Source organism: Anser anser (genome assembly GCF_964211835.1).
Source record: "Anser anser genome assembly, chromosome: 1".
NCBI classification, from domain to species: Eukaryota; Metazoa; Chordata; class Aves; order Anseriformes; family Anatidae; genus Anser; species Anser anser.
In genome coordinates this window covers 185,080,305-185,099,142 of record NC_139720.1, presented here as the reverse complement: position 1 = coordinate 185,099,142, position 18,838 = coordinate 185,080,305, and the positions used below count along the sequence as shown (strand labels likewise).

Sequence of the window (18,838 nt, the reverse complement as noted above, 5' to 3'; positions counted from 1 at the left end):
ATTGTGCACTTGCATTTTCCTGTTGAGAAGATGCTTGCCTTATTCTGTAGCTGGCTGTTCAAGGTGCACCAATAATCTTCCAACCTATCAGGTGCCACCAAGATCAGTGAACCAAGAGAAAAGCCAGAACCGTTATTTTTTATAGATTGTGGCATTTGCAGTAGTTCATACTGGTTGGAAATAGCAGTAGTAGGAAAATCTTCATCCACAGCCCTGGACTGAACTGCTGAGAATTTGAGTCGCTAATATAACGACTTGAGCTTATTTTCTGGTATTTAGATATTGGTTAATAATAAATGGTTCATGGGCGTCTACTCAAGTCCTCAAGTGTGATGGCACTACAGGTCTGTGGTAGAACACATATCGGACCTTTTTTTCTTTTATAATATTGAGCAAAACATTCCTAATTTTGTTGTCAAAAACAGCTGAAATATTTTTGCCTTTTTTTTGTCTCCAATGTCAGTTTCCCAGTGGTAGTAAAGCAATTGAATATGTGATGTTAAAATGGAGGAGGGTCTTAGGCAGTCTTATCTGTTGCTCTCTCTCCTGCTATGATACATTGCTTAAAGACCACTGAAGTACCTTCTGTCAGCTGAGTAATTTCCTCCATATACAGGAAGTTCACCCAACTAATGAAGGGGAAACCCACTTTGAGAAACGATCCATTAAATGCGACAAGATTATATTCTGAAAACCAAGCTGCAAGAATTAGCCTTATTATGATGCAATTAATTTTTTACTTGCAATATTTGTAGCTTCGAAGTGTTTTTACTACAGACAAAAGGTAAATTAGTGAGATGTTCGTAGTCAGGTAAGGTAGTTTAAGGTTTATGCAGTAGTTGTGTTAAATGTAATAGCTTGACACTCAGAATAGCAAGGCGTGAATTCTTGTATCACTGGAGATGCCTCACATCACACTGAAGAGAGCTAGGATGCCATCCCTAGAGGACAATATGATAGAATAAAGTTATCAACCCTTTTTGTTTATGTAATCTGTTTTGTATAACAAGTAGATTTGCAGAATAACAAAACAAAAATCCAGTAAATTTTAGAATTATACTAAAATGTTTGTGCTCAACTTTATATAGGCTGTACTTAAAAGTAATATCTGCTTGATGACATGGTTGATAATGCTTGTTGTCGCAGTCTTCTTATGAGTGAATCTCTCAGAAAGCCACTAAGGAGAACTGTTTCCTACAATGATTTGTTGTGTGTTTTGAACTCTGAAAAATTTGTGTTTGAAATGCTGTCTAAAGTTTCTGACCCTGTCATATTCCTCCCTCCCTTCAGATTATGTAGTTAATCTTAATTTTGTTTTCAGTGGTATTGTGGGAAACAGTGCAGCCACACTGTTGACAACAATTGAAGAAATGCATTTGTTGAGTAAGAAGATATTCTTTAATAGTCTGAGTCTTCATGCAAGTAAACTCATGGACAAGGTTTGTTTCCACATCATGCGGCTTTCATATTTCAAAACAAAAACTTTCATTTCTGTTTTGTCTAGTAAGATTATTAGATGAATAGCTGTTTTAGACTTCAGCTTTTCCCAAAATCGGTTTTGTTGTTCTTATATTCTAGAAAAGGGATATCGTTAAAACTTAAGAAGTTTTTTAATTCTTTAATTACTGTTGGTAAATATGTTTAAAAGTAATGTTATTAGCAGCATTTGATAACAGAGCAGCAGAGAAGTTTGCATAGTTTTAAAATCTATGACAAACAAAAATATTGTGAAATTTCCCAAAGTGCAGTAAAGCAAGGTCAGCTGATTGAGCTAGATCATTTATATTAATGCATCATCAGATCAGTAGTTAATTAGTCATGTGTGTAATTCCTTTCTTGAAGTTATGAATATAATCCAGGAAGCTAAGCTGAGTAAAAGCAAAACTTAAACTTTTCTGTCTTCTATAAAAACAATTCTATACCATGAACATTGCTGGTGTTAAAAGGAGAATATACTTCTGTTAAACCAAAAAAAAAACACCTGTCCCTAAGCCAGCATCACTTCCCCGGTATCTTTTCTTCTTCTGTTGTTTGCATTTCAGTGAACTTTCCATTCTTCAGTACCTAATACAGTTCTTGTTAAGCTCTCCCTGCTGTTTTCGTATCCGGTTGCTGATGGTGGATCCACCAAATAAATCTCACCTTCCTGAGATTTAAGCAAAGTAAAAGCAAATTGTTAGGCTGCATATCCCTTCCCATTTCCTAGGGATCTGATCTTTATCCAACATCCCTATGTCAGATGCGGTAGGTTGCCTAGGTCTGAGAATCAGGAAGAGGTGACTTTTCCAATGTTATTGCACAACCCCAGAGTTTGGCAAAGAAGTCCCCACGTTTCTGGTTTTTCAGTTTAGAAATGCTTTTTGAAAGTGGAAAACAAACACTAAAGTTTTGTAAATACGTTTCTGAATTAGTTGCATTTAACCCAATGGAAAAGCACAGAATAAACGTAGATTTGCAGAAGCTGATCTTTGTGCAAAACCTTGTAGTTCCCTGACCATTCACTGGGATTTTTTGAGTTCGGTCAACGTTGTTCTCTGGTCCCAAGTTAGTTTTCTCATTCTGCTGTTTGCCTCTGGTCCTGCTTCTTTGTGTTTCTGCAAGGGTTGAGGAATGCCTTTCTCAAGGGAATAGTTGTACCTCTTTTTCTTTCTTTCCAGTGACTCCTTTCAGTGATTTTATACCCTTCATCAGATGACTCATTGGTTGTTGCTGGACCCCCTAGTCCCTACTGCCAAGTCCACCTAGCACATCGTTTGTTGTCATGGGGTGTTTTCGTTTGAATGTAGTGTCATCAGAATAGTAGTTCCTCTGCTACTGATGTTGAGTTCATGAGAAGTACAATGAACAGAGACCGTGTGATTTTTACCAAAGTATGAACAAATAAAGCTTATGGCATATGCTAGCTGCATATTAATTCCTCAGAATATTTTCTTTCCTAATGCCTAATCTGAAATGAAATATTTGTGTATTTGGTCTTGTTATGAAGAGAAATCAGTAATGGACCTTAGCAAAGATCTATGAATGCTTAGAAAGAATGTGCAAAATAGTGTTTAACAGAAGAAAATTTCTTGGCTCTAGGCCCTATTCATATCTGTTATATTTAGCTCTGTTGTATTTAACCTTCTGGGTCTTGCATCTTATTCAAACAGGATCCAGCATAATTTTTCTGCTTACATAACTCACAATCTTTGATTTGGACTCTTTTGGTTTGGATGGTAGGCTGTTTTCAATTTGGAGACGAGTAGAATTAAGGAGGAGTGATAAAGAAATTGTCATCCTCCAGTTAATGGTGTCTGTTCTTTTTGTGGTCACTATGGGAAGGTTGTATCATCCTCTTTGACCTCTTAGTTACCTTCCCCCAGTCTCTGGCCAAGATGTAGCTGCCTCTAGACACTGCCTTGTTTTATAAAGGAGTTGAATTTGGGTTTACTGACTTTAAATGAAGTTGGTGGTTGTACTTGCAACCTTCAGTAACATTTCCGTGCAAGTCATTTAGGATGAAGTGGATACCCAGCCTACTGTGTATAACATAAGATCGTAGTATTGTTCTTTCTCGTAAACACATTCTGTGTATTAAATCTGAAATTGACAGTTTTGCTTTGCATATATGCCCTCTGAAAATCTTTCCTGAGGATATAATTGAGGTCAATGGATTAAAGAGACTCAGAAGTTCATTAAATGTATGAGTAACAAAGGCATCTGCAATTATTTATTAATCTGCACTTTAAGAGTTAACAGCTCGGGTAACTATAAGGGTGAAAAGGAGCCTGACTGTACTGATGTGCAGTACTTGTAACAGAGTTTTAGCCTGTCCTGGGAATCACCTTATATTATTTCCCTTTATAAATGGGCTACTAAATTGATAGAATAATGTTCTATTTCCTCATGACTAAAATTAGTTTTACTTCACAAAAAAAGGTAAAATTAGTAGGCCGAATTATACTCGGAGAAACATTAGTTTTCAGTTGATATAGACCTTTATTTTGTCATAAATTTAATTCTCCTGTTACTTTATTGTGTGTTAATATGCAGATAACCAACTTTTATGCCTTTTCATATGTCTCCATTAATATAGCACTGAAAGGCATGATGATTTTACTTTTTGAGGAATCTCAAGGTTGCTTTTCATCATCCGGGGTTTTTTTTTGTTAATGTGTGTTCAGACCAAAACAATGCATGTGTGTGAGTATGAGTCTCTTGACATCCCAACCAGCTTTTTGCTATGTATCCCACTGCATCTGTTTCCAGATTTTCTTTTCTTTTTTCAAAGTACTGGAAAACGGACCTTTGTGCTTACATATATGATTGCAAAGGCTTTGCTGCTGATCCGTTATGCACAAAGAGGATACTCGCTTGTAAAATTATTAAATTACTTTTCACTTCTACAGTCTGGAAACCATGGTTTTTTTTTCATATTTCTGCTTATATTTTGCATCTTAATCAGTTGATAAGCCTGTTTCAAAGAATATCGACTGTCCGTTACTTTGATTAAATCACCATTTTGATGATAGTATTCCCTCAGTATCATCAGCTGTTGATAATAATCTAGAAATCATGAGCAAATAATTTGAAATGGAAATCGGTTCTACAATTTTTATTTCATTTAAAGAGAATGCAAGTGTTTTTGTAATTACTGTTCATAGCTACTCAGTTCCAGAAGATTTAGTCATCATTCCTGATGTAACTTGACAGGGGTTTTTTCAGCCATGTGCAAATTCTCTTGTGCTGTAACATGGGGAGAACTGTCTAGATTAAATCGATGTGTTGTTATCGTGTCTTGATATGATATTTTTTTCTAGTATCTACAATTTAATAGTTGATGGATGAGCAGTATTTAAGCAAAACTTGCTCTTAAGTAGAGCTAGTTGTGAACTTCTTAGACAAAGAAAGTTTCACTAAATATGCTAACTCCTCTAGACCATCTCCTTTGAATGTAGAGGAGTGACAGGACAGAGGCATGTCTCTGTCCTCATTACCACAGAAAACTTAATTCCCTGGGTTGTTGATTATGCTGGGTAGAGCATTGCCTTCAAAGCTGGCTGGCCTTTGTTTCTGAAGCACAATGGGAAACTGAGACTTCAAGATGTTTTTTCTAGGACAAGAAAACAGCTTCCTGTTCACATCTGTTTTTGAGGAAGAGTCCCATATTGCATAACGAGTTTCACAGGCACAGTGCTGTATGGAAACTTGAAGGCAGTCTTAGATCAGGATTCTCCTTCTTTGGTTGTCAAATCATCATTGTAGATGATACAGTGAAATCCCTAGTTATTTCAGAGTACTTATTGGCTTGCTCTGATGCACTTTCCTGTGAACATTTTTTTCTTTACATCAGAAAACCTCAAGCATTCTGGTTGTAATCTGAAAATAACATAGTCAGCAGTTCTCACAACTTTAGATTCTTCTGTCTGCGAATCTTTTTATCTTGTTCACATTCACACTTCTCAGGTGGCTCCTTAGGATCTGAAATCTATATAATAGATACCTTAAGCTTACTGTCTAAATGTAAATTCATTTTTATCAAAAGAAAGGCAGTAAGTATGCAAGGGAGTCTTTGTCTCCTGTACTCCTTGAAAGCTGCTGTGAAGCTTGGTGACAGACATTCCAAAGCCACTTTGTTTTCAGGGTTTGAAATGCGATCCACAGCTCTGAAATTCTCAGATTGTCATAGGACTCAACACTGGCATCGTATGGAAGCTGTGCATCATCAGCCTTCTGTCTCATTGAAAGTTCAGTGCATCAACTTTTATTCTGTGGGCTTTCATCCTTCAGAGGATAAAAGTGCTTTCTAGCTCTGGTAACAATGTGTTTAGGTTCTGACTTAGAACACCTTCCTTGTTGAACCCGAATGGGGTTTGGCCTGCATTAGTGTCCCCAGTGTGAAAATCTTGTTGGTATTTGTTTCTTTATAGTTTTCTTGAACCCCCAAAAAACATGCTAGGGAAGTAATTTAGAACAATAGGTTCAGTCTTTAAATATCCTTTGTGTTTCCTTTGTCCATGCACTGATAAATGAAATATTTAGGAATTTGGGATTCTGTTTGTGTTAATCGCTGTCTGGATCTAAATAAAACCAACCTGGTACAGGTTAACATTTTACACATGATGATAAATCCAGGAGAAAATACTAAATGCAAATAATTATCAGAAAACAAACGGGTCCAATGAAACTGGAAGCAAAGTTAATAACACCTAGAGCCCTGAAGTGGACGGATACTCAGTTCTCTCATGTTGAGAAAATTGGCATTTAAAATCATGAGTCCACTGGTGAGGCACTTTAATGAGCCTGTTACACATGGCTCATTATGACAGCATGTTTTATTAGACCAGCTTACAGTAAGGGAATTTTCAAGCACACCTGTCCTTACTCTGGTTTCAGTAATGCTCCAGAACAATTACTGAAGGAAAGAATTTGTTGGGTAATATTGGTGATAGGGGGACAGTTGGACTAGATGATCTTGGAGGTCTTTTCCAACCTTTATGATTCCATGAATAATTTCAAACACTGAAGTGAATAGAATGAAAGGTATCATAAGGGTACTGAAGAGAGATTACGCCAAACTAACCTGCCAGCTGCTGTCTGAAAAGGATGATTGTTAGTAGAGTACACAAGGCCAGGCTTTGGGATTTTTGTTACTTAATGCTGGTCTTTTTAGACTAGGTGTATGCAAATTAAATGTTACGATTGCATTATCTGTTAAGTTTGTAAGTGGGAGAGGTATTAAAGTATTGCATGGGAATAACTGTAAACTTCTCCCTCATAATTTGGTTCCCATCAGAATGAAGCCTCTTAGGTTTCTGGGAAAACAGCTGTGGGACAGATGAAACAAGGTAGGTTGATGTGGTCTGAGTGATGTTCTGGTCTGAGTAGATCCATGTGAACAAAGGAAAGCTAACAAGTTTTTTTTTCTATTGTCTGTTCTTCCAAGTCCAACTTAAAGCTAGAAAGAAAAGCATGCCATTAGGCATTCTCCTTTGGAATCTGTGATAGGATTCTAACAGGGCTGAGGAGAGCTAAGACAGCTGCTCTGAAGCTTCTCTGGTAGACATGCACACAAATTTCTTATGCTGCTGCTGTTTAACTATGGCGAAAGTTGTCTCATTTTCTAGAATGAAGCATCTGTTGATATGAGCCTGTTGTAACTGAAAGGGTGAAATACCCTGATACCTTTTTACAAGGTTGCACATCTTTAGTGCTTTGTCTCTGCCTCCATGCCAGTGAGGGTTTTAAAAGTCTAACTTAAAAGCTGATGAGGGTTTTCAAAAAGCCACTAACATTTTCATTCTCTCTTAGGAGTGCATTCTTTGAGGAGTTGTATACTTAAAATTACTGTTGCCTTTTGTTTAACAGTACTATCACTGAACTGCAGAATAGACAAGGTCAGCAGGTCACCTCTAGAGAGTTCACCTCTAGAGATCATCTAGTCCAACCATCCTGCTCAAACAATGTCATCTGGAGCAGGTTGCTGAGAACTCTGTCCCATCGAGCGTCTCCAAGGATGGAGACTGCAGAACCTTGTGGTGCAACTGTCTCCAATATTTGACTAATTTCACACTGAAAAGTTGTTTTCTGTAATCCAGTGGAATTTCTTGTGTTTCAGTCTGTGCACATTGCCTCTTGACCTGTCACTGCTCACCACCAAGAAGAGCTTTGGCTCCCACATCTTTACTCCTCCCGTGAGGCATTTATACACATTGATAACATTCCCCCTGAGCCTCCTGTTCTTGGGGCTGAGCAGTCCCAGCTCTCTCAGTCTCTCCTTGTATGAGAGACGTTCCAGTGCCTTCACGATCTTTGTGGTCCTTCACTGGACTTGCTCCAGTAAGTCCATGTCTTTCTGCACTCTTAACTTTCTAATGTTCAGGTAGGGTAGTATGTAAGTAGTTCTGATTGTGTGCCTGTAGAGTGTTTTCTGGTGCATATATGAGCTTCTAAGAACACTACTCTCATTGGTGTCTGCTCCAGTACTTACTAGAATTGCACGTAGTCAACAGAAACAAAAATTGTGCAAGATTACTTGCTTAGTAATTATTCCCCACTGACTGATACATGGAACTTCGAATTTGAAAGCTGAAAAGTTTAAATGAAGATGCAACCTTTTATACTAAACCTCACGTACAACTTGTAGCATCCGTTGTTATTTTAGGATAACTAGTTTCTGTTTTGTATATTAGATTTTTAAAATTGGGATTTTTTTCTTGTTTTATTTGAATGGGTGAACAGCTAGTTTGACTACTTTTGGCATGTCTGAACTGCTAGTTAGAGCTGATTAGACACTTAATACTGTTAGAGTATGTTTTAATGCTATTGAACTGGCTGCTACCGAACTCTTCTGAGAATTTTTTAGCTAGTTCTTGTCTGGCTTGTGTGTGAACCAGGTACTTCAAAGGGTGCATTTCAAATCTATTTCTCTGGAAATAACATCATTTATAATCATTTTTTAGTTCATGTAAAAACATTCAGGACATGACTTTTTTTTAATTAGAGCAGCAATTTAGTTCTCACGAATTGATGTCAGTAGCTTCATCTATAAATTAAGATACACCTGATTTAAAACTTTCTTTTTTTAATTCTGAAAAAATCACCCTATAAGTATAGGGTGCAAAAGGTCGGAATTCTCAGTGTGAATATAGCATTGCTTTAATTTTCCTTACACTTACTGATAATTCTGCCTCTGTTGAAATAGTTGGGAATTTCAAGCTAACCCCAATAGAATCTAATGATCTAAGCCTCTTTTCCTTGTGGTGTTTTATTCTCCAGCGATGTTCCTTGTTCCCATCTAGAAAACAGTGGACTTCAAAGGAACAGGCTAAATGAAAGATGAAGCTAATTTAGAAACTTCTGACCATCATCTACTTCAAGGGACAAAAATTCTCTGCACAAAGAAGCCTGAGATTATCATTGCCATGATCTGTGTGTGTATTGGAAGTGAAAGCCCTATCAGTCTCTACTCTCAAATTAATGCCAAAATATCCCTGAACACGGTCCAGTTCAGGTCTGAGAACAGGCTGTTCAGGGCACAATCAATACCCCTAATAATAACAGGAATAAACAAGAAGGAAGTCACTGCTGTAAATTTCAGTAGACTTTACTACTAATCACGGCTGAGTAAGTGCCTTATTCCAAATTAATTTCTTCATTGCTAGGAGAGTATTTATTTTAAATTTTCAAGACTATTTATGCTGAACAACAACTGTTCTCTGAGCTTATTAGTTCCAGTTTTCCATTAGTTCCTCGAATTCACTATACTATCTCTTGGAAAGTGAGCACAGAGGAACATTTTGTATTCAGAAGGATGCAAAAGAGTTCTTGTTAGCGACAGCTATGGAACCTGTTACCTGTGGCTTGAGGGTCCATCCAGAGCTACCTTCTTTTCTTGCTGAACAGGAGTCTTAAAGGCTTTGCAGAGGTGCATACTGCCTACTTCTGCTGCTCCCACACACCTTGAGCGGCACAGGCTAGTTCCAGATCAAGCCAAACTTTGGTCTCCCCACACCCTTTTGGAAAGAGATTGTGCTTTGATGTGTCCACTTGGTCTGTATTCTTGGGGGTCTCCTTACTCCCACGTGATCCAGCCAGACTTGTGTTTACCTTTGAATAGGCAGGAGACAAGAAAGAGGGAGAAAGGTTGGCAGAAGGAAATGGGACCGGCAGTTTGGGTTGTCGTACGGGTCTGGAAGCAGCAGGAAGCCAGTTTGAGGCATCACTGAAGACAGGAAGATACAGCTATGTTCCTAGTGAAAAAGAAAATGAGATGTGCTATGTTTTATATAATATAAACATTTTATGAGTGATATAATGGGTATTTGCTTGTTAAAGTATGTGAGCCTGTGTTAAAAACGTCATGTAATTGTAGTCCATGTCAGGTGCTCCAACTCACCTGCCTCAGAAAGTGTGTTCTTCATGGTTTTTAAATGTCTGGATTCCCATATCTCATCTTTGAAGTTAGCCTGCATTCCAGTGCTTGCAGTATCATTGCAGTTTCTTGAGTGTACTTGAGTTAGCTTGTGCTAGTTCATTTGTATACCGGTAATTTGTGGTACAAATTTGCTAGGGATTAAGACTGTTGCATCTATGACTACTGCTGCCTGGCACAGCTCTCATGTCCAGCCACTCAGCGTGACAGGGGCTATGCAGCCTTGTCAAGAAGATGGCTTCATTCATTCTGCTTGCACTAGATTATGGAGCATTTAAAAGAAGCCTCGCTCAAAGTGAACTCAGTGGTGCCAGCAATGTGGCTGTTCTCTGGTACCTAATCTAGCAAATGTTTTTTTTTTTTTTGCTACCAAAACCTATAGTGTTTATGTTTCTCTAGATTATAAAGTAGGCATGATTTGAGTGAAAGAAGAAATTTAGTTTTGCTTGTTTGTCACTGAATGGGGTGGTTATTCTGAAAGTTGCAGGCAGTTATAATCTGAAACATGCAAGATTTGTCCAGTGTCAAATTAAAACTCTTCTCTGCATGGCTACTTGTAACTTTTCAATTAGGTGGTTGTATCTGTGTTATCAGATTTGATGGTGTTTGCTGTAAATGGAATTTAAAACTAACAAAAATGGATGATTTCATTCTTTAGGTTGAACTCCCACCTCCTGATCTTGGCCCAAGCTCTGCACTAAATCAGACACTTAATTTGCTGCGAGAGGTTCTGGCATCTCACGACTCGTCGGTTGTTCCACTGGATGCTCGTCAGGCTGACTTTGTGCAGGTATAAGGAAGTTTGACTGCTTTGAGAGAAGGGGAAAAAAAAAGTACATTTAAGTTAGTCTTGGTCCATTAATCTTTTTTGTCTGGTCCTATTTTGGAGCCTTCTACCAAACCTGAGTTTTTAATGTGAATAAGATGGTGACTAACTAAGTGGATAATTGCAGTACAGTATGGAGTGCTACTCTTAACAGTGTCTAAATTCTGTTATCCAATTACTACTCCATTAAGTAAATACTCCATCAAGATCGCACAATTGCCAATTATCTAATGTGGGTTACTCTTCCTCCTGCTAGGTTAGAATCTGTTCTTCTCAGGTTTTTATACTTTCCCCATCACTATGGTAGCTGATCACCTGCTGACAAATCCAGTAGAAAACTGCTTTCACAGTTGGAAACTCTCATTTCTCTTTATTCTGCTTTGGGGAATAAATACATGATAGAGACAGAATGATCTTAGAAGCCCTGTGTGACGTGATTTCCTCCTCCTTCTCTCTCTTTTCTGTGTTTTCTATTTTAGGTTCTATCTTGTGTGCTAGATCCATTGTTACAGATGTGTACTATGTCTGCCAGTAATTTGGGCACAGCTGATATGGCAACCTTTATGGTAAATTCACTTTATATGATGAAGACTACTTTGGCTCTCTTTGAATTCACTGACAAACGTCTAGAAATGTTACAGTTTCAGGTGAGCATAACCAACCCAAATAGAAAATAAACTTATTACTGTTTGTTTGTTTGTTTTTTCTGGACTATAAGTTATGATGTGAACATAGTTATCTTTGATTATGTTGGTTTTGGGTCAGTGTTAAATCAAGGAAATGGCATAAGAGGGAGGGGTTCTTGTCAGAGATCATAAGCAAGTACCAGATATCAGAACTGATGATAGTACTCAGCATCTTTATACACAAAATTATTAGAAAAGTTAAGTTTTGTTTTGTTTTAGTTGCAGATAAATCCCTATTGGTGAAAAATTTTCAGTATCCGAATCGTTCTAATACTTACCTGCAACTTGAAGCAAATAGTGGTTGAAAGCTCAGTCAAATGTCTGGCTATGTTCATATGGGGTTTTAATATGGTATAGCTGAGGATTACTAATTTAGTGCTTCTTTCTACCTTTCCTTTCCCATTTGTTTGGTTTCACCTAATGTGCCAGCGTAATTGTTCATATTTGGTACCATTTTGAAATGGAAATGTAGTTTATAAACCATTCACTTGGAAAAACCTAGGCACTGCCCATTTATAGTTTTGCTACATGAACATCTCTGCAATACGTCTCAGGAGAGTTTTGGAGCTTGAGGGCTTCGAAAAAAGTCACAACTTCTTATTTGAAGGCATCAGTCAAGATTGGCTGTGAGACATTTTTCCCTATCTGCTCCTAATTTGAATTTCTAGCACCTTTTAGCATAGAAACAAACAAACAGACAACCCCACCAAACTCTGGGGCATTTTGAATCTCCATTATCAGAGCTCCTTTTTCACAGTAAATGTTTCAATTGATATATTCTTAAAATAAGCAGTAGAACTGAAGGTTATGCATTTAATATCATTTGCTTTCTTCACACGTTTTACAAATACAGGAATAGATTGAAAAAATTCTTTAAGATTATACCTAAGTAGATTAATAAAGTGGAGGTAGAATGGCATATTAAGTAAGAGAAAAAAAATTCATAGAAAAGAACTTCTGAAGACAGTTAAAATCTCCAAACTGAAAGATTATGACTTCCCTCCTAATGTATAAAGAAAAGTACATTTTTCTAATCAATTTTAGAAAGTAAAAATGTGAACTCTTAAAATATCACACAGAAGACTTGCATTTTACTAGAGTTTGATATATTATGAATTTCAGCTTTTCTTTAAGAGAATAGAAATAAACAAACATGGGGTAGTTGTCTGTAAAAAGGAAGTAATAATGTATATATTCCCCAGTCTTCCTGAGACTACTCAAAGGTGATTGCTTCTGCTATGACTGGATTTATTTATTAGGTTTCTCGGCAAAGTGAAGATTATATTCAGAATGTAAAATATATAGAGATATATTTTTGTATTAAGGTAATTAAAGCAAAATTATTAGCTGTAACTTCATTGTCTGTTGTTCTTTCAGTCAACTTTTTTCAAACACACGGCTATCAGTATTGAATGTAGAAGCCTTACTGGTCATGTTTGGTTTCAATTTAATTTTCCTTGTGAAAGACTGGCATTTTTTTCCTGTTGTTTATTATAAAGCTTCTATGCTGTTGTCAATATTTTCAAAGAATTATAATAAAAAAAAAGATACAACAATGTATAAGGGTTTTGTTTTTTCTTAATTTTTAGTGCTGCTGAATTTACAAATGCAAAAAAAAACCAGTCTCTTCTGTTACACAGAAAGAATCAGCTCTGTTTTTGTTATTGGCTTCTCATAATATGAAAGATGTAAATGGATAAAGTAATTATGCTGTTTGTACTTGTGCTTTTTCCTTGTTTGTTGATAATTCTCATATTATTTGTGTTTCTAGACCTTTTAACTCCAGACTTAGTTATATTTAATATTCTCATGCACATTTATAAATATCTGACATTTAAATTTCAGATTGAAGCTCATTTAGATACGCTCATAAATGAACAAGCTTCCTACGTCTTAACTAGAGCTGGTCTAAGTTACATATATAACTCCGTGCAGCAACACAAACCAGAACAGGTAAGATTATATACTGGATGTATTCAGACGGTAGGGCATACCTGCCTAGTAGAAGAATTCTGGCACTATTATTTTTACAAATTAATTTTCCTTTGAAAGCAAAAACTCAGTGATACCTGTTGATTTTTCATATGGGACCAGGGCTGTTAGACAAAGGTACCTTGCAAGTACAGGTTTTCCCCATGCTCTGTGTTCTAGCAGGTTTGGGATGCATCAGTCCTTCTGTGCAGCTTATCTGTGTACCATCAACAGGCTCTGCACACCAGAGGCATCCTGTGCATTCTCAGAATAACTGTATAGGTAGTGTAATATCCCTCAGAATGTATTAGAATGAAGCTGGGTCTAAAACACAAGTAGTGACTGTGTGTACCACTTCCATCTAGAATGTATCAGACCTATTGGGTATGTAGCATTCGTTTTTTTTTTTTCAAGTGCATGCTATTGTACCATACACAAGAGTGGATGCCTTGCATGCATTCGACATTTACTGCATTTTTTGTTCTGTGAAAAAATGTTGGAAGAGTTTAATAGCAATTTGAAATCATGTAGCTTTTTGTCTTTATTCACTGCTCTACCTATTTGAGGACCAAGACAGTGTGATTCTCAGAGTGAAAACATCAGATTTCTTAGGACAAGTTGAAATTCAGAGCCTGGAATTTAGCGTTCGTGCTCTTTTTTCTTTCAAACCACTGTTCATACATGATAGTTGTTAATACATCCCCTCTTCCCTGTGCCTAAGATCTTCTGCGAAGAAGGTGAATAATGGTGTTTTCTGAAGAAAGCAGTACTGTGTTACAGAGCTTCATGTGTTTTCTGCGGCCAGTATTTCTACATGAAGTGCCCAAGCTCAACAAATTTTTAGAGAACCATTTGAAGTGCAGAAATAATCTGATTAGTAACTCAGCTTGGTTGCCTATTCGTGACCCTATCTCCTCTTCTAAAACCAGTTTCAAACAGACCAGGGCAGATTGTTTAACAGAATGTGGATAGACTTTCCAGTAGCGGTTTTCTTTCATATCTGTCCTTCTGCCTGGCTGCAGGAGTGAGGTTCTTAGAAGATTTGCTGGGAGGTTAGGCAGCAAGTAATGCCTTGTAAACACAGAAGAGTTACTAGGGAGCAGAGTTGAATTTTGCACGGCCCAGGAACAGATGAAGAGATGGAAGTTGTCCTCCGTAATTCTGGAACACCAAGGGGATTTGGACAGTTGCCAGTTTCGTTTTTATCACAGACCTTGTAGAAAGCATTTTCCTGCATTTTTGTCATTTAATGGTGAAAAAGGAAGAAAAGAACTTGAAAGCACACATGAAAAAGTCAGTATTCCAAGCCTTTGATTCAAGGGTGTGGCGGAATACAAATGAACTGTTACAGCACTTCGGTATTGGTGTGGTGATTCAGTTTCCAAAAATGTAATATCTTGTAGCAGGACCAAGTAATGATTTAGTACTGAACCGACTGTAGAATTTATAGTTTTTTGTCTTTTTCCTTATGCTAGATTGACTTCTTTTTTCCCCCTTTGATCACTTATTCTTAGGGTCCTCTTTCAAATTTGCCAAGTTTGGATTCCATGTCCCTGAAGGTAGCAATGGTAAGCGTTTTACAATTTCATAATGTAGCAGTGTAGCTGTGACATGGGAAAGAATTCTTTTAATTGTGTTATGTAGTAGACATTCATCTAACAAGCTGTACTCTTTAAGAATAGCTAAGTTACATGTCTGGGAATACTTTCTTCATTTGTAGTAATTTGACCACTTGAAGTAATAAATTCATAAATTATTTATGAGCTGGTAGTAATAGAATATTAATTTCTAAGTCTTGAGAAGCAAAACTTTATTTGTAAGAACGTTATCCCATGAGTCATCTTAAATTGCTAAAAGCAAATACTTAGCTCTAATTAGTTTTAATCATCAAAATTTATTTTTTGCCTGAATGCTTTGAAATATAGGTTCTGCTATCATTTATAATTTTGGTCCTAAGGCTTTGATTTTATGTAAGTATTTCAGCTAAACTCAGAAGTTAGGTGCTGGGCATATGCCGCAGTTAAATATATATTTCTTTAAGCTGAAAGCTGCAATATATTTTAAAACAGATTATTAGCTGATGTTTTTTCTTAATGTGTGTGAAGGGTATTTTGCATAGAGATTGCAATATCATAGTTCAGTAGACGGTAGCATATGATCTGTCACTCTTCTTGCTTAGCCAAGTTTAGCTTTATTCTGAAAATTTAACTGTAAATAAGGGCCGCTCAGCCAGCAGTGCACACATACACCATGGAAAATGTTCTAGGATAAATCTAGACATCACACAGTGGCTTGAATTTCAGGGAGGGGAAAGGCTGTTTTTTTTTTTTTTGATTAAGAAATGGGTCTTTTAAAAAATTGTATGTTGAATCCCTTCTCATTGTGTCAATATAGCCTGTTTTTCCTCCATTAAAGCTCTAAACCTGCGAATCCTAAGCTCCTTGGAAGAACAGAGCTCTGGCATAGAGCACTCGGTGGTTTACTCAGATCAGCATGCATTCTTACCAATACATTTTGCATTTAAAATATCTTCAACTTATCACAGCCTTGTTGACCTACAAGAAGTATAAAGACTGCAGCTTGGAGACCATCTTTTTAAATTGCATATATATTACCGATTTATAGTCATACATAATAATTCTACTTGAAAAGTTAGAAAAGAATACAACTCTTATTTTCTTCATAACTTTGTTTAATGTATGCTTATGTGAACACACTTGAACCGGAATGGAACCCAGTATGCTGAAATTAAACCCACATAAATCCCATCTGTCAATGTAGTCTGCTTAGAATTTTAACCATAGGAGGGAGGGAATACTTACAGGTAGGTTCACTGCCTCCCAGCTTAACAGAAAATCAGAGCGCTGTGGTATTTTTCACTGTTATGTGGGGCAGGAGAAGTAAGCCTGGAAGCAGTTCATGGAGCCTGAAGTAGGTCCCTTGGTCTTGCTTCTGCCAGCATAACTGCTCATTAGATTATTTAGCAGTGGCTTCATGTAAAAAAATAGGAAATAAACATGTCTAACTTGGACAGGCTAGATTTTAAAGGTCTTTTCCAACCGAAGTGATTCTGTGATTATTTCTGCACTGAACAGAGTAGTTCTGATCTTCAGTGGTGATCTTCAGTATGCGCCAGATACATAGAAAACAAGGGTAGTTATGGAAGCCGCTTTCTCATTTTTGCCCCTCCATCTGTACTCCTCAGAGTCAGAAACTTGAAATGTTGGTGACAGAGGTGCTGAAATTAGACGTTTAGTTTTGATAATATATTAAGCTCCGCCTTAAATATTTGTATATTATGTTAGCTTTGGTTTTAAATACATAAAAATAGAAAATTGTATCAAGTGAGAAAATGCCATTTTAAAGTAGTCGTTTTTCAGAGATCTGTATTTTTATCTATCCGCATGTAACAGCAAGTTCTTTGTATGTTGATCTCATATTCTTTTTCCCACCCCTAGGCTCAGTTTGATCGCTATCTGTCTGCTCCAGATAGTCTGTTAATGTCCCAGCTGAATTTCCTTCTGAGTGCCACTGTGAAGTAAGTATCTTAACTTCAAATTTCTATTATGCCTGTATAATAATCAGAAAGATGAATTTGATTAGGTTTCAGCGGATCATGATGAGAATTCAAGTTATCAGCTGTAATCACATTTGCATTGTACTTCAGTTCACAATTCAATTTTGTTTTGACTGTCCTCTATTTGAACAAACAGGAATATGTAATTTTGTAACTTTCTGAAGTAGTTACTCTTGATTTTTACTCTTTGATTTTTTACTCTTGATTGATTGAGTTACTCTTGATCTTGAACAGACACTATCAAAATGAATTACCTATTTTGAACGTGTTATGCTGTGTCAGCATTCTTTGTCAATTTAGTCGTAAATTGTTTTAGAACTATTTTTTTAAGCATTCCAAAGATAGATGAAATATTTATTTCTCTGCTCAAGATTTCTTTTATCTCCACTGCTCCATCAAGTCTAAAATTATCAAATTTGTTGTCTTTATTATAAAGTATTGACATTGTGCCATTGAATATTGTGCTGAAATTACTTTTACATGTTTTTTAGTGATTTTTTCCTTTGAAGTATAGAAGTGAGAACTTTGTTATGTATCTCTTCTCTTGTTTCGTGAATATGTTGTATAATAAGACAAGTAAGGGCCAACTGAACCGTAAGGCTAGGGAAAATGCCAAGAACTTATTTCCAATTAAATGTGAACCATATGAAGACAATTTGTAGTACTTAAATTCAGAGAATTGTATGCTGCACTAATCCAAAAGCTTTCTTGACGTTATTTTTCGTGTTTTTGTCAAGAATGGAGGTTACAGAACATACGAGAAATTGTGACTAGCATGTCACATTTTGATGTAATGTTCTTAACATTTGTATTCTCATTACTACTACCTGTTCTCCAAATGGGGTTGTGTTATGGCAGCTTGTGATTAAAAAAAAGTGACATGTTAAGGGAAAAAATACTTAACTGCTGAGAACTTGCTGCTCAGGTTCTCCTCATGCAGAGACTTCCAGTTTCATGCCACATGCCTGGTGCATGGCTTGGCCTGGGGGACATTTTTTTCATCAGTTTGTTGGGTGTCTCTGCTAGGGTCACGGTTCCAACAGCTCAGCCAGCAGAGCTGATTCTCTTGTGTAAGAGTTGTCCTGCACTGGTACAGGTCAAACAGGGCAGCTTGAGCAGTAATGTAACAGAAGCACTGGAACTTCCACTTCTTGGTGTCAAGCTCTTAAACCTGTATTTTGGCTCTTGATATACTTTTTTTAATGTAGGTCTCATTAACAGTCATACTAGATGAATTTGGAAAGCTTCTATTTTGCATTGCTAACACAAAACCTATTTTTAGAGGCAGATTTTATGCTACCATAAAGACTCAGGCACACGGTGAAATTACCTTGACTTAATCATTTCTTTCTATCAGATGAACCAAGGTAAACTGGTCATGTATACACTCTTAGACGTATCCCCTTTATGAGCCTTTTAAACCTCTCTTAATGTGAATTTGGTTTAAATTGTGCTATCTTGTAACAGTGGGCAGCTGAGAGGTGAGTGAGGAGCTTATGTGAGGATGATTGCTATAGCTGCTACAGCTCAGCCTACAAAGGAGTTTATTAACCTCCTGTAACAACGTTATAGGTTAGCTTCTGCACAGAATTAATAATAAAAACTTTCAAAGATACATATTTACATAGATGGATGCTTGTAGGATTCAGTATTCAGTATTTTCTGTAGTAAATAAACCCGCAAAACTCTGAAGTTTCTCACAATTCAAGTAAAACATTCAACCAATGCTATCATTTTTAATGACTTCAGTAGTTCAAATTTTCAAGCTAGTTTTGCAGATATTTGTGGTCCATTTTGAAGACTTCTTCATTGAAGTCACATAATTGTAATCTCCTGTTTCAGTTGTTGAGCTGGAGCCCGACGGT

The 18,838-nt window shown here is 36.8% G+C and overlaps 1 protein-coding gene across 2 annotated transcripts in view; it reads left to right on the top strand.

The window, feature by feature from the left end:
• The window catches only part of COG6 (component of oligomeric golgi complex 6), a 52,213-nt gene that overhangs the window by 29,766 nt on the left and 3,609 nt on the right, over window positions 1–18,838 (top strand). For both annotated transcript variants that reach the window (XM_083796331.1, XM_083796332.1), the window contains exons 13-18: window positions 1,322–1,439; window positions 10,572–10,703; window positions 11,219–11,386; window positions 13,271–13,378; window positions 14,911–14,964; window positions 16,855–16,934. In XM_083796331.1, coding sequence (XP_083652457.1) covers window positions 1,322–1,439; window positions 10,572–10,703; window positions 11,219–11,386; window positions 13,271–13,378; window positions 14,911–14,964; window positions 16,855–16,934 — 660 coding nt within the window. The remainder of the gene's footprint in view (window positions 1–1,321; window positions 1,440–10,571; window positions 10,704–11,218; window positions 11,387–13,270; window positions 13,379–14,910; window positions 14,965–16,854; window positions 16,935–18,838) is intronic.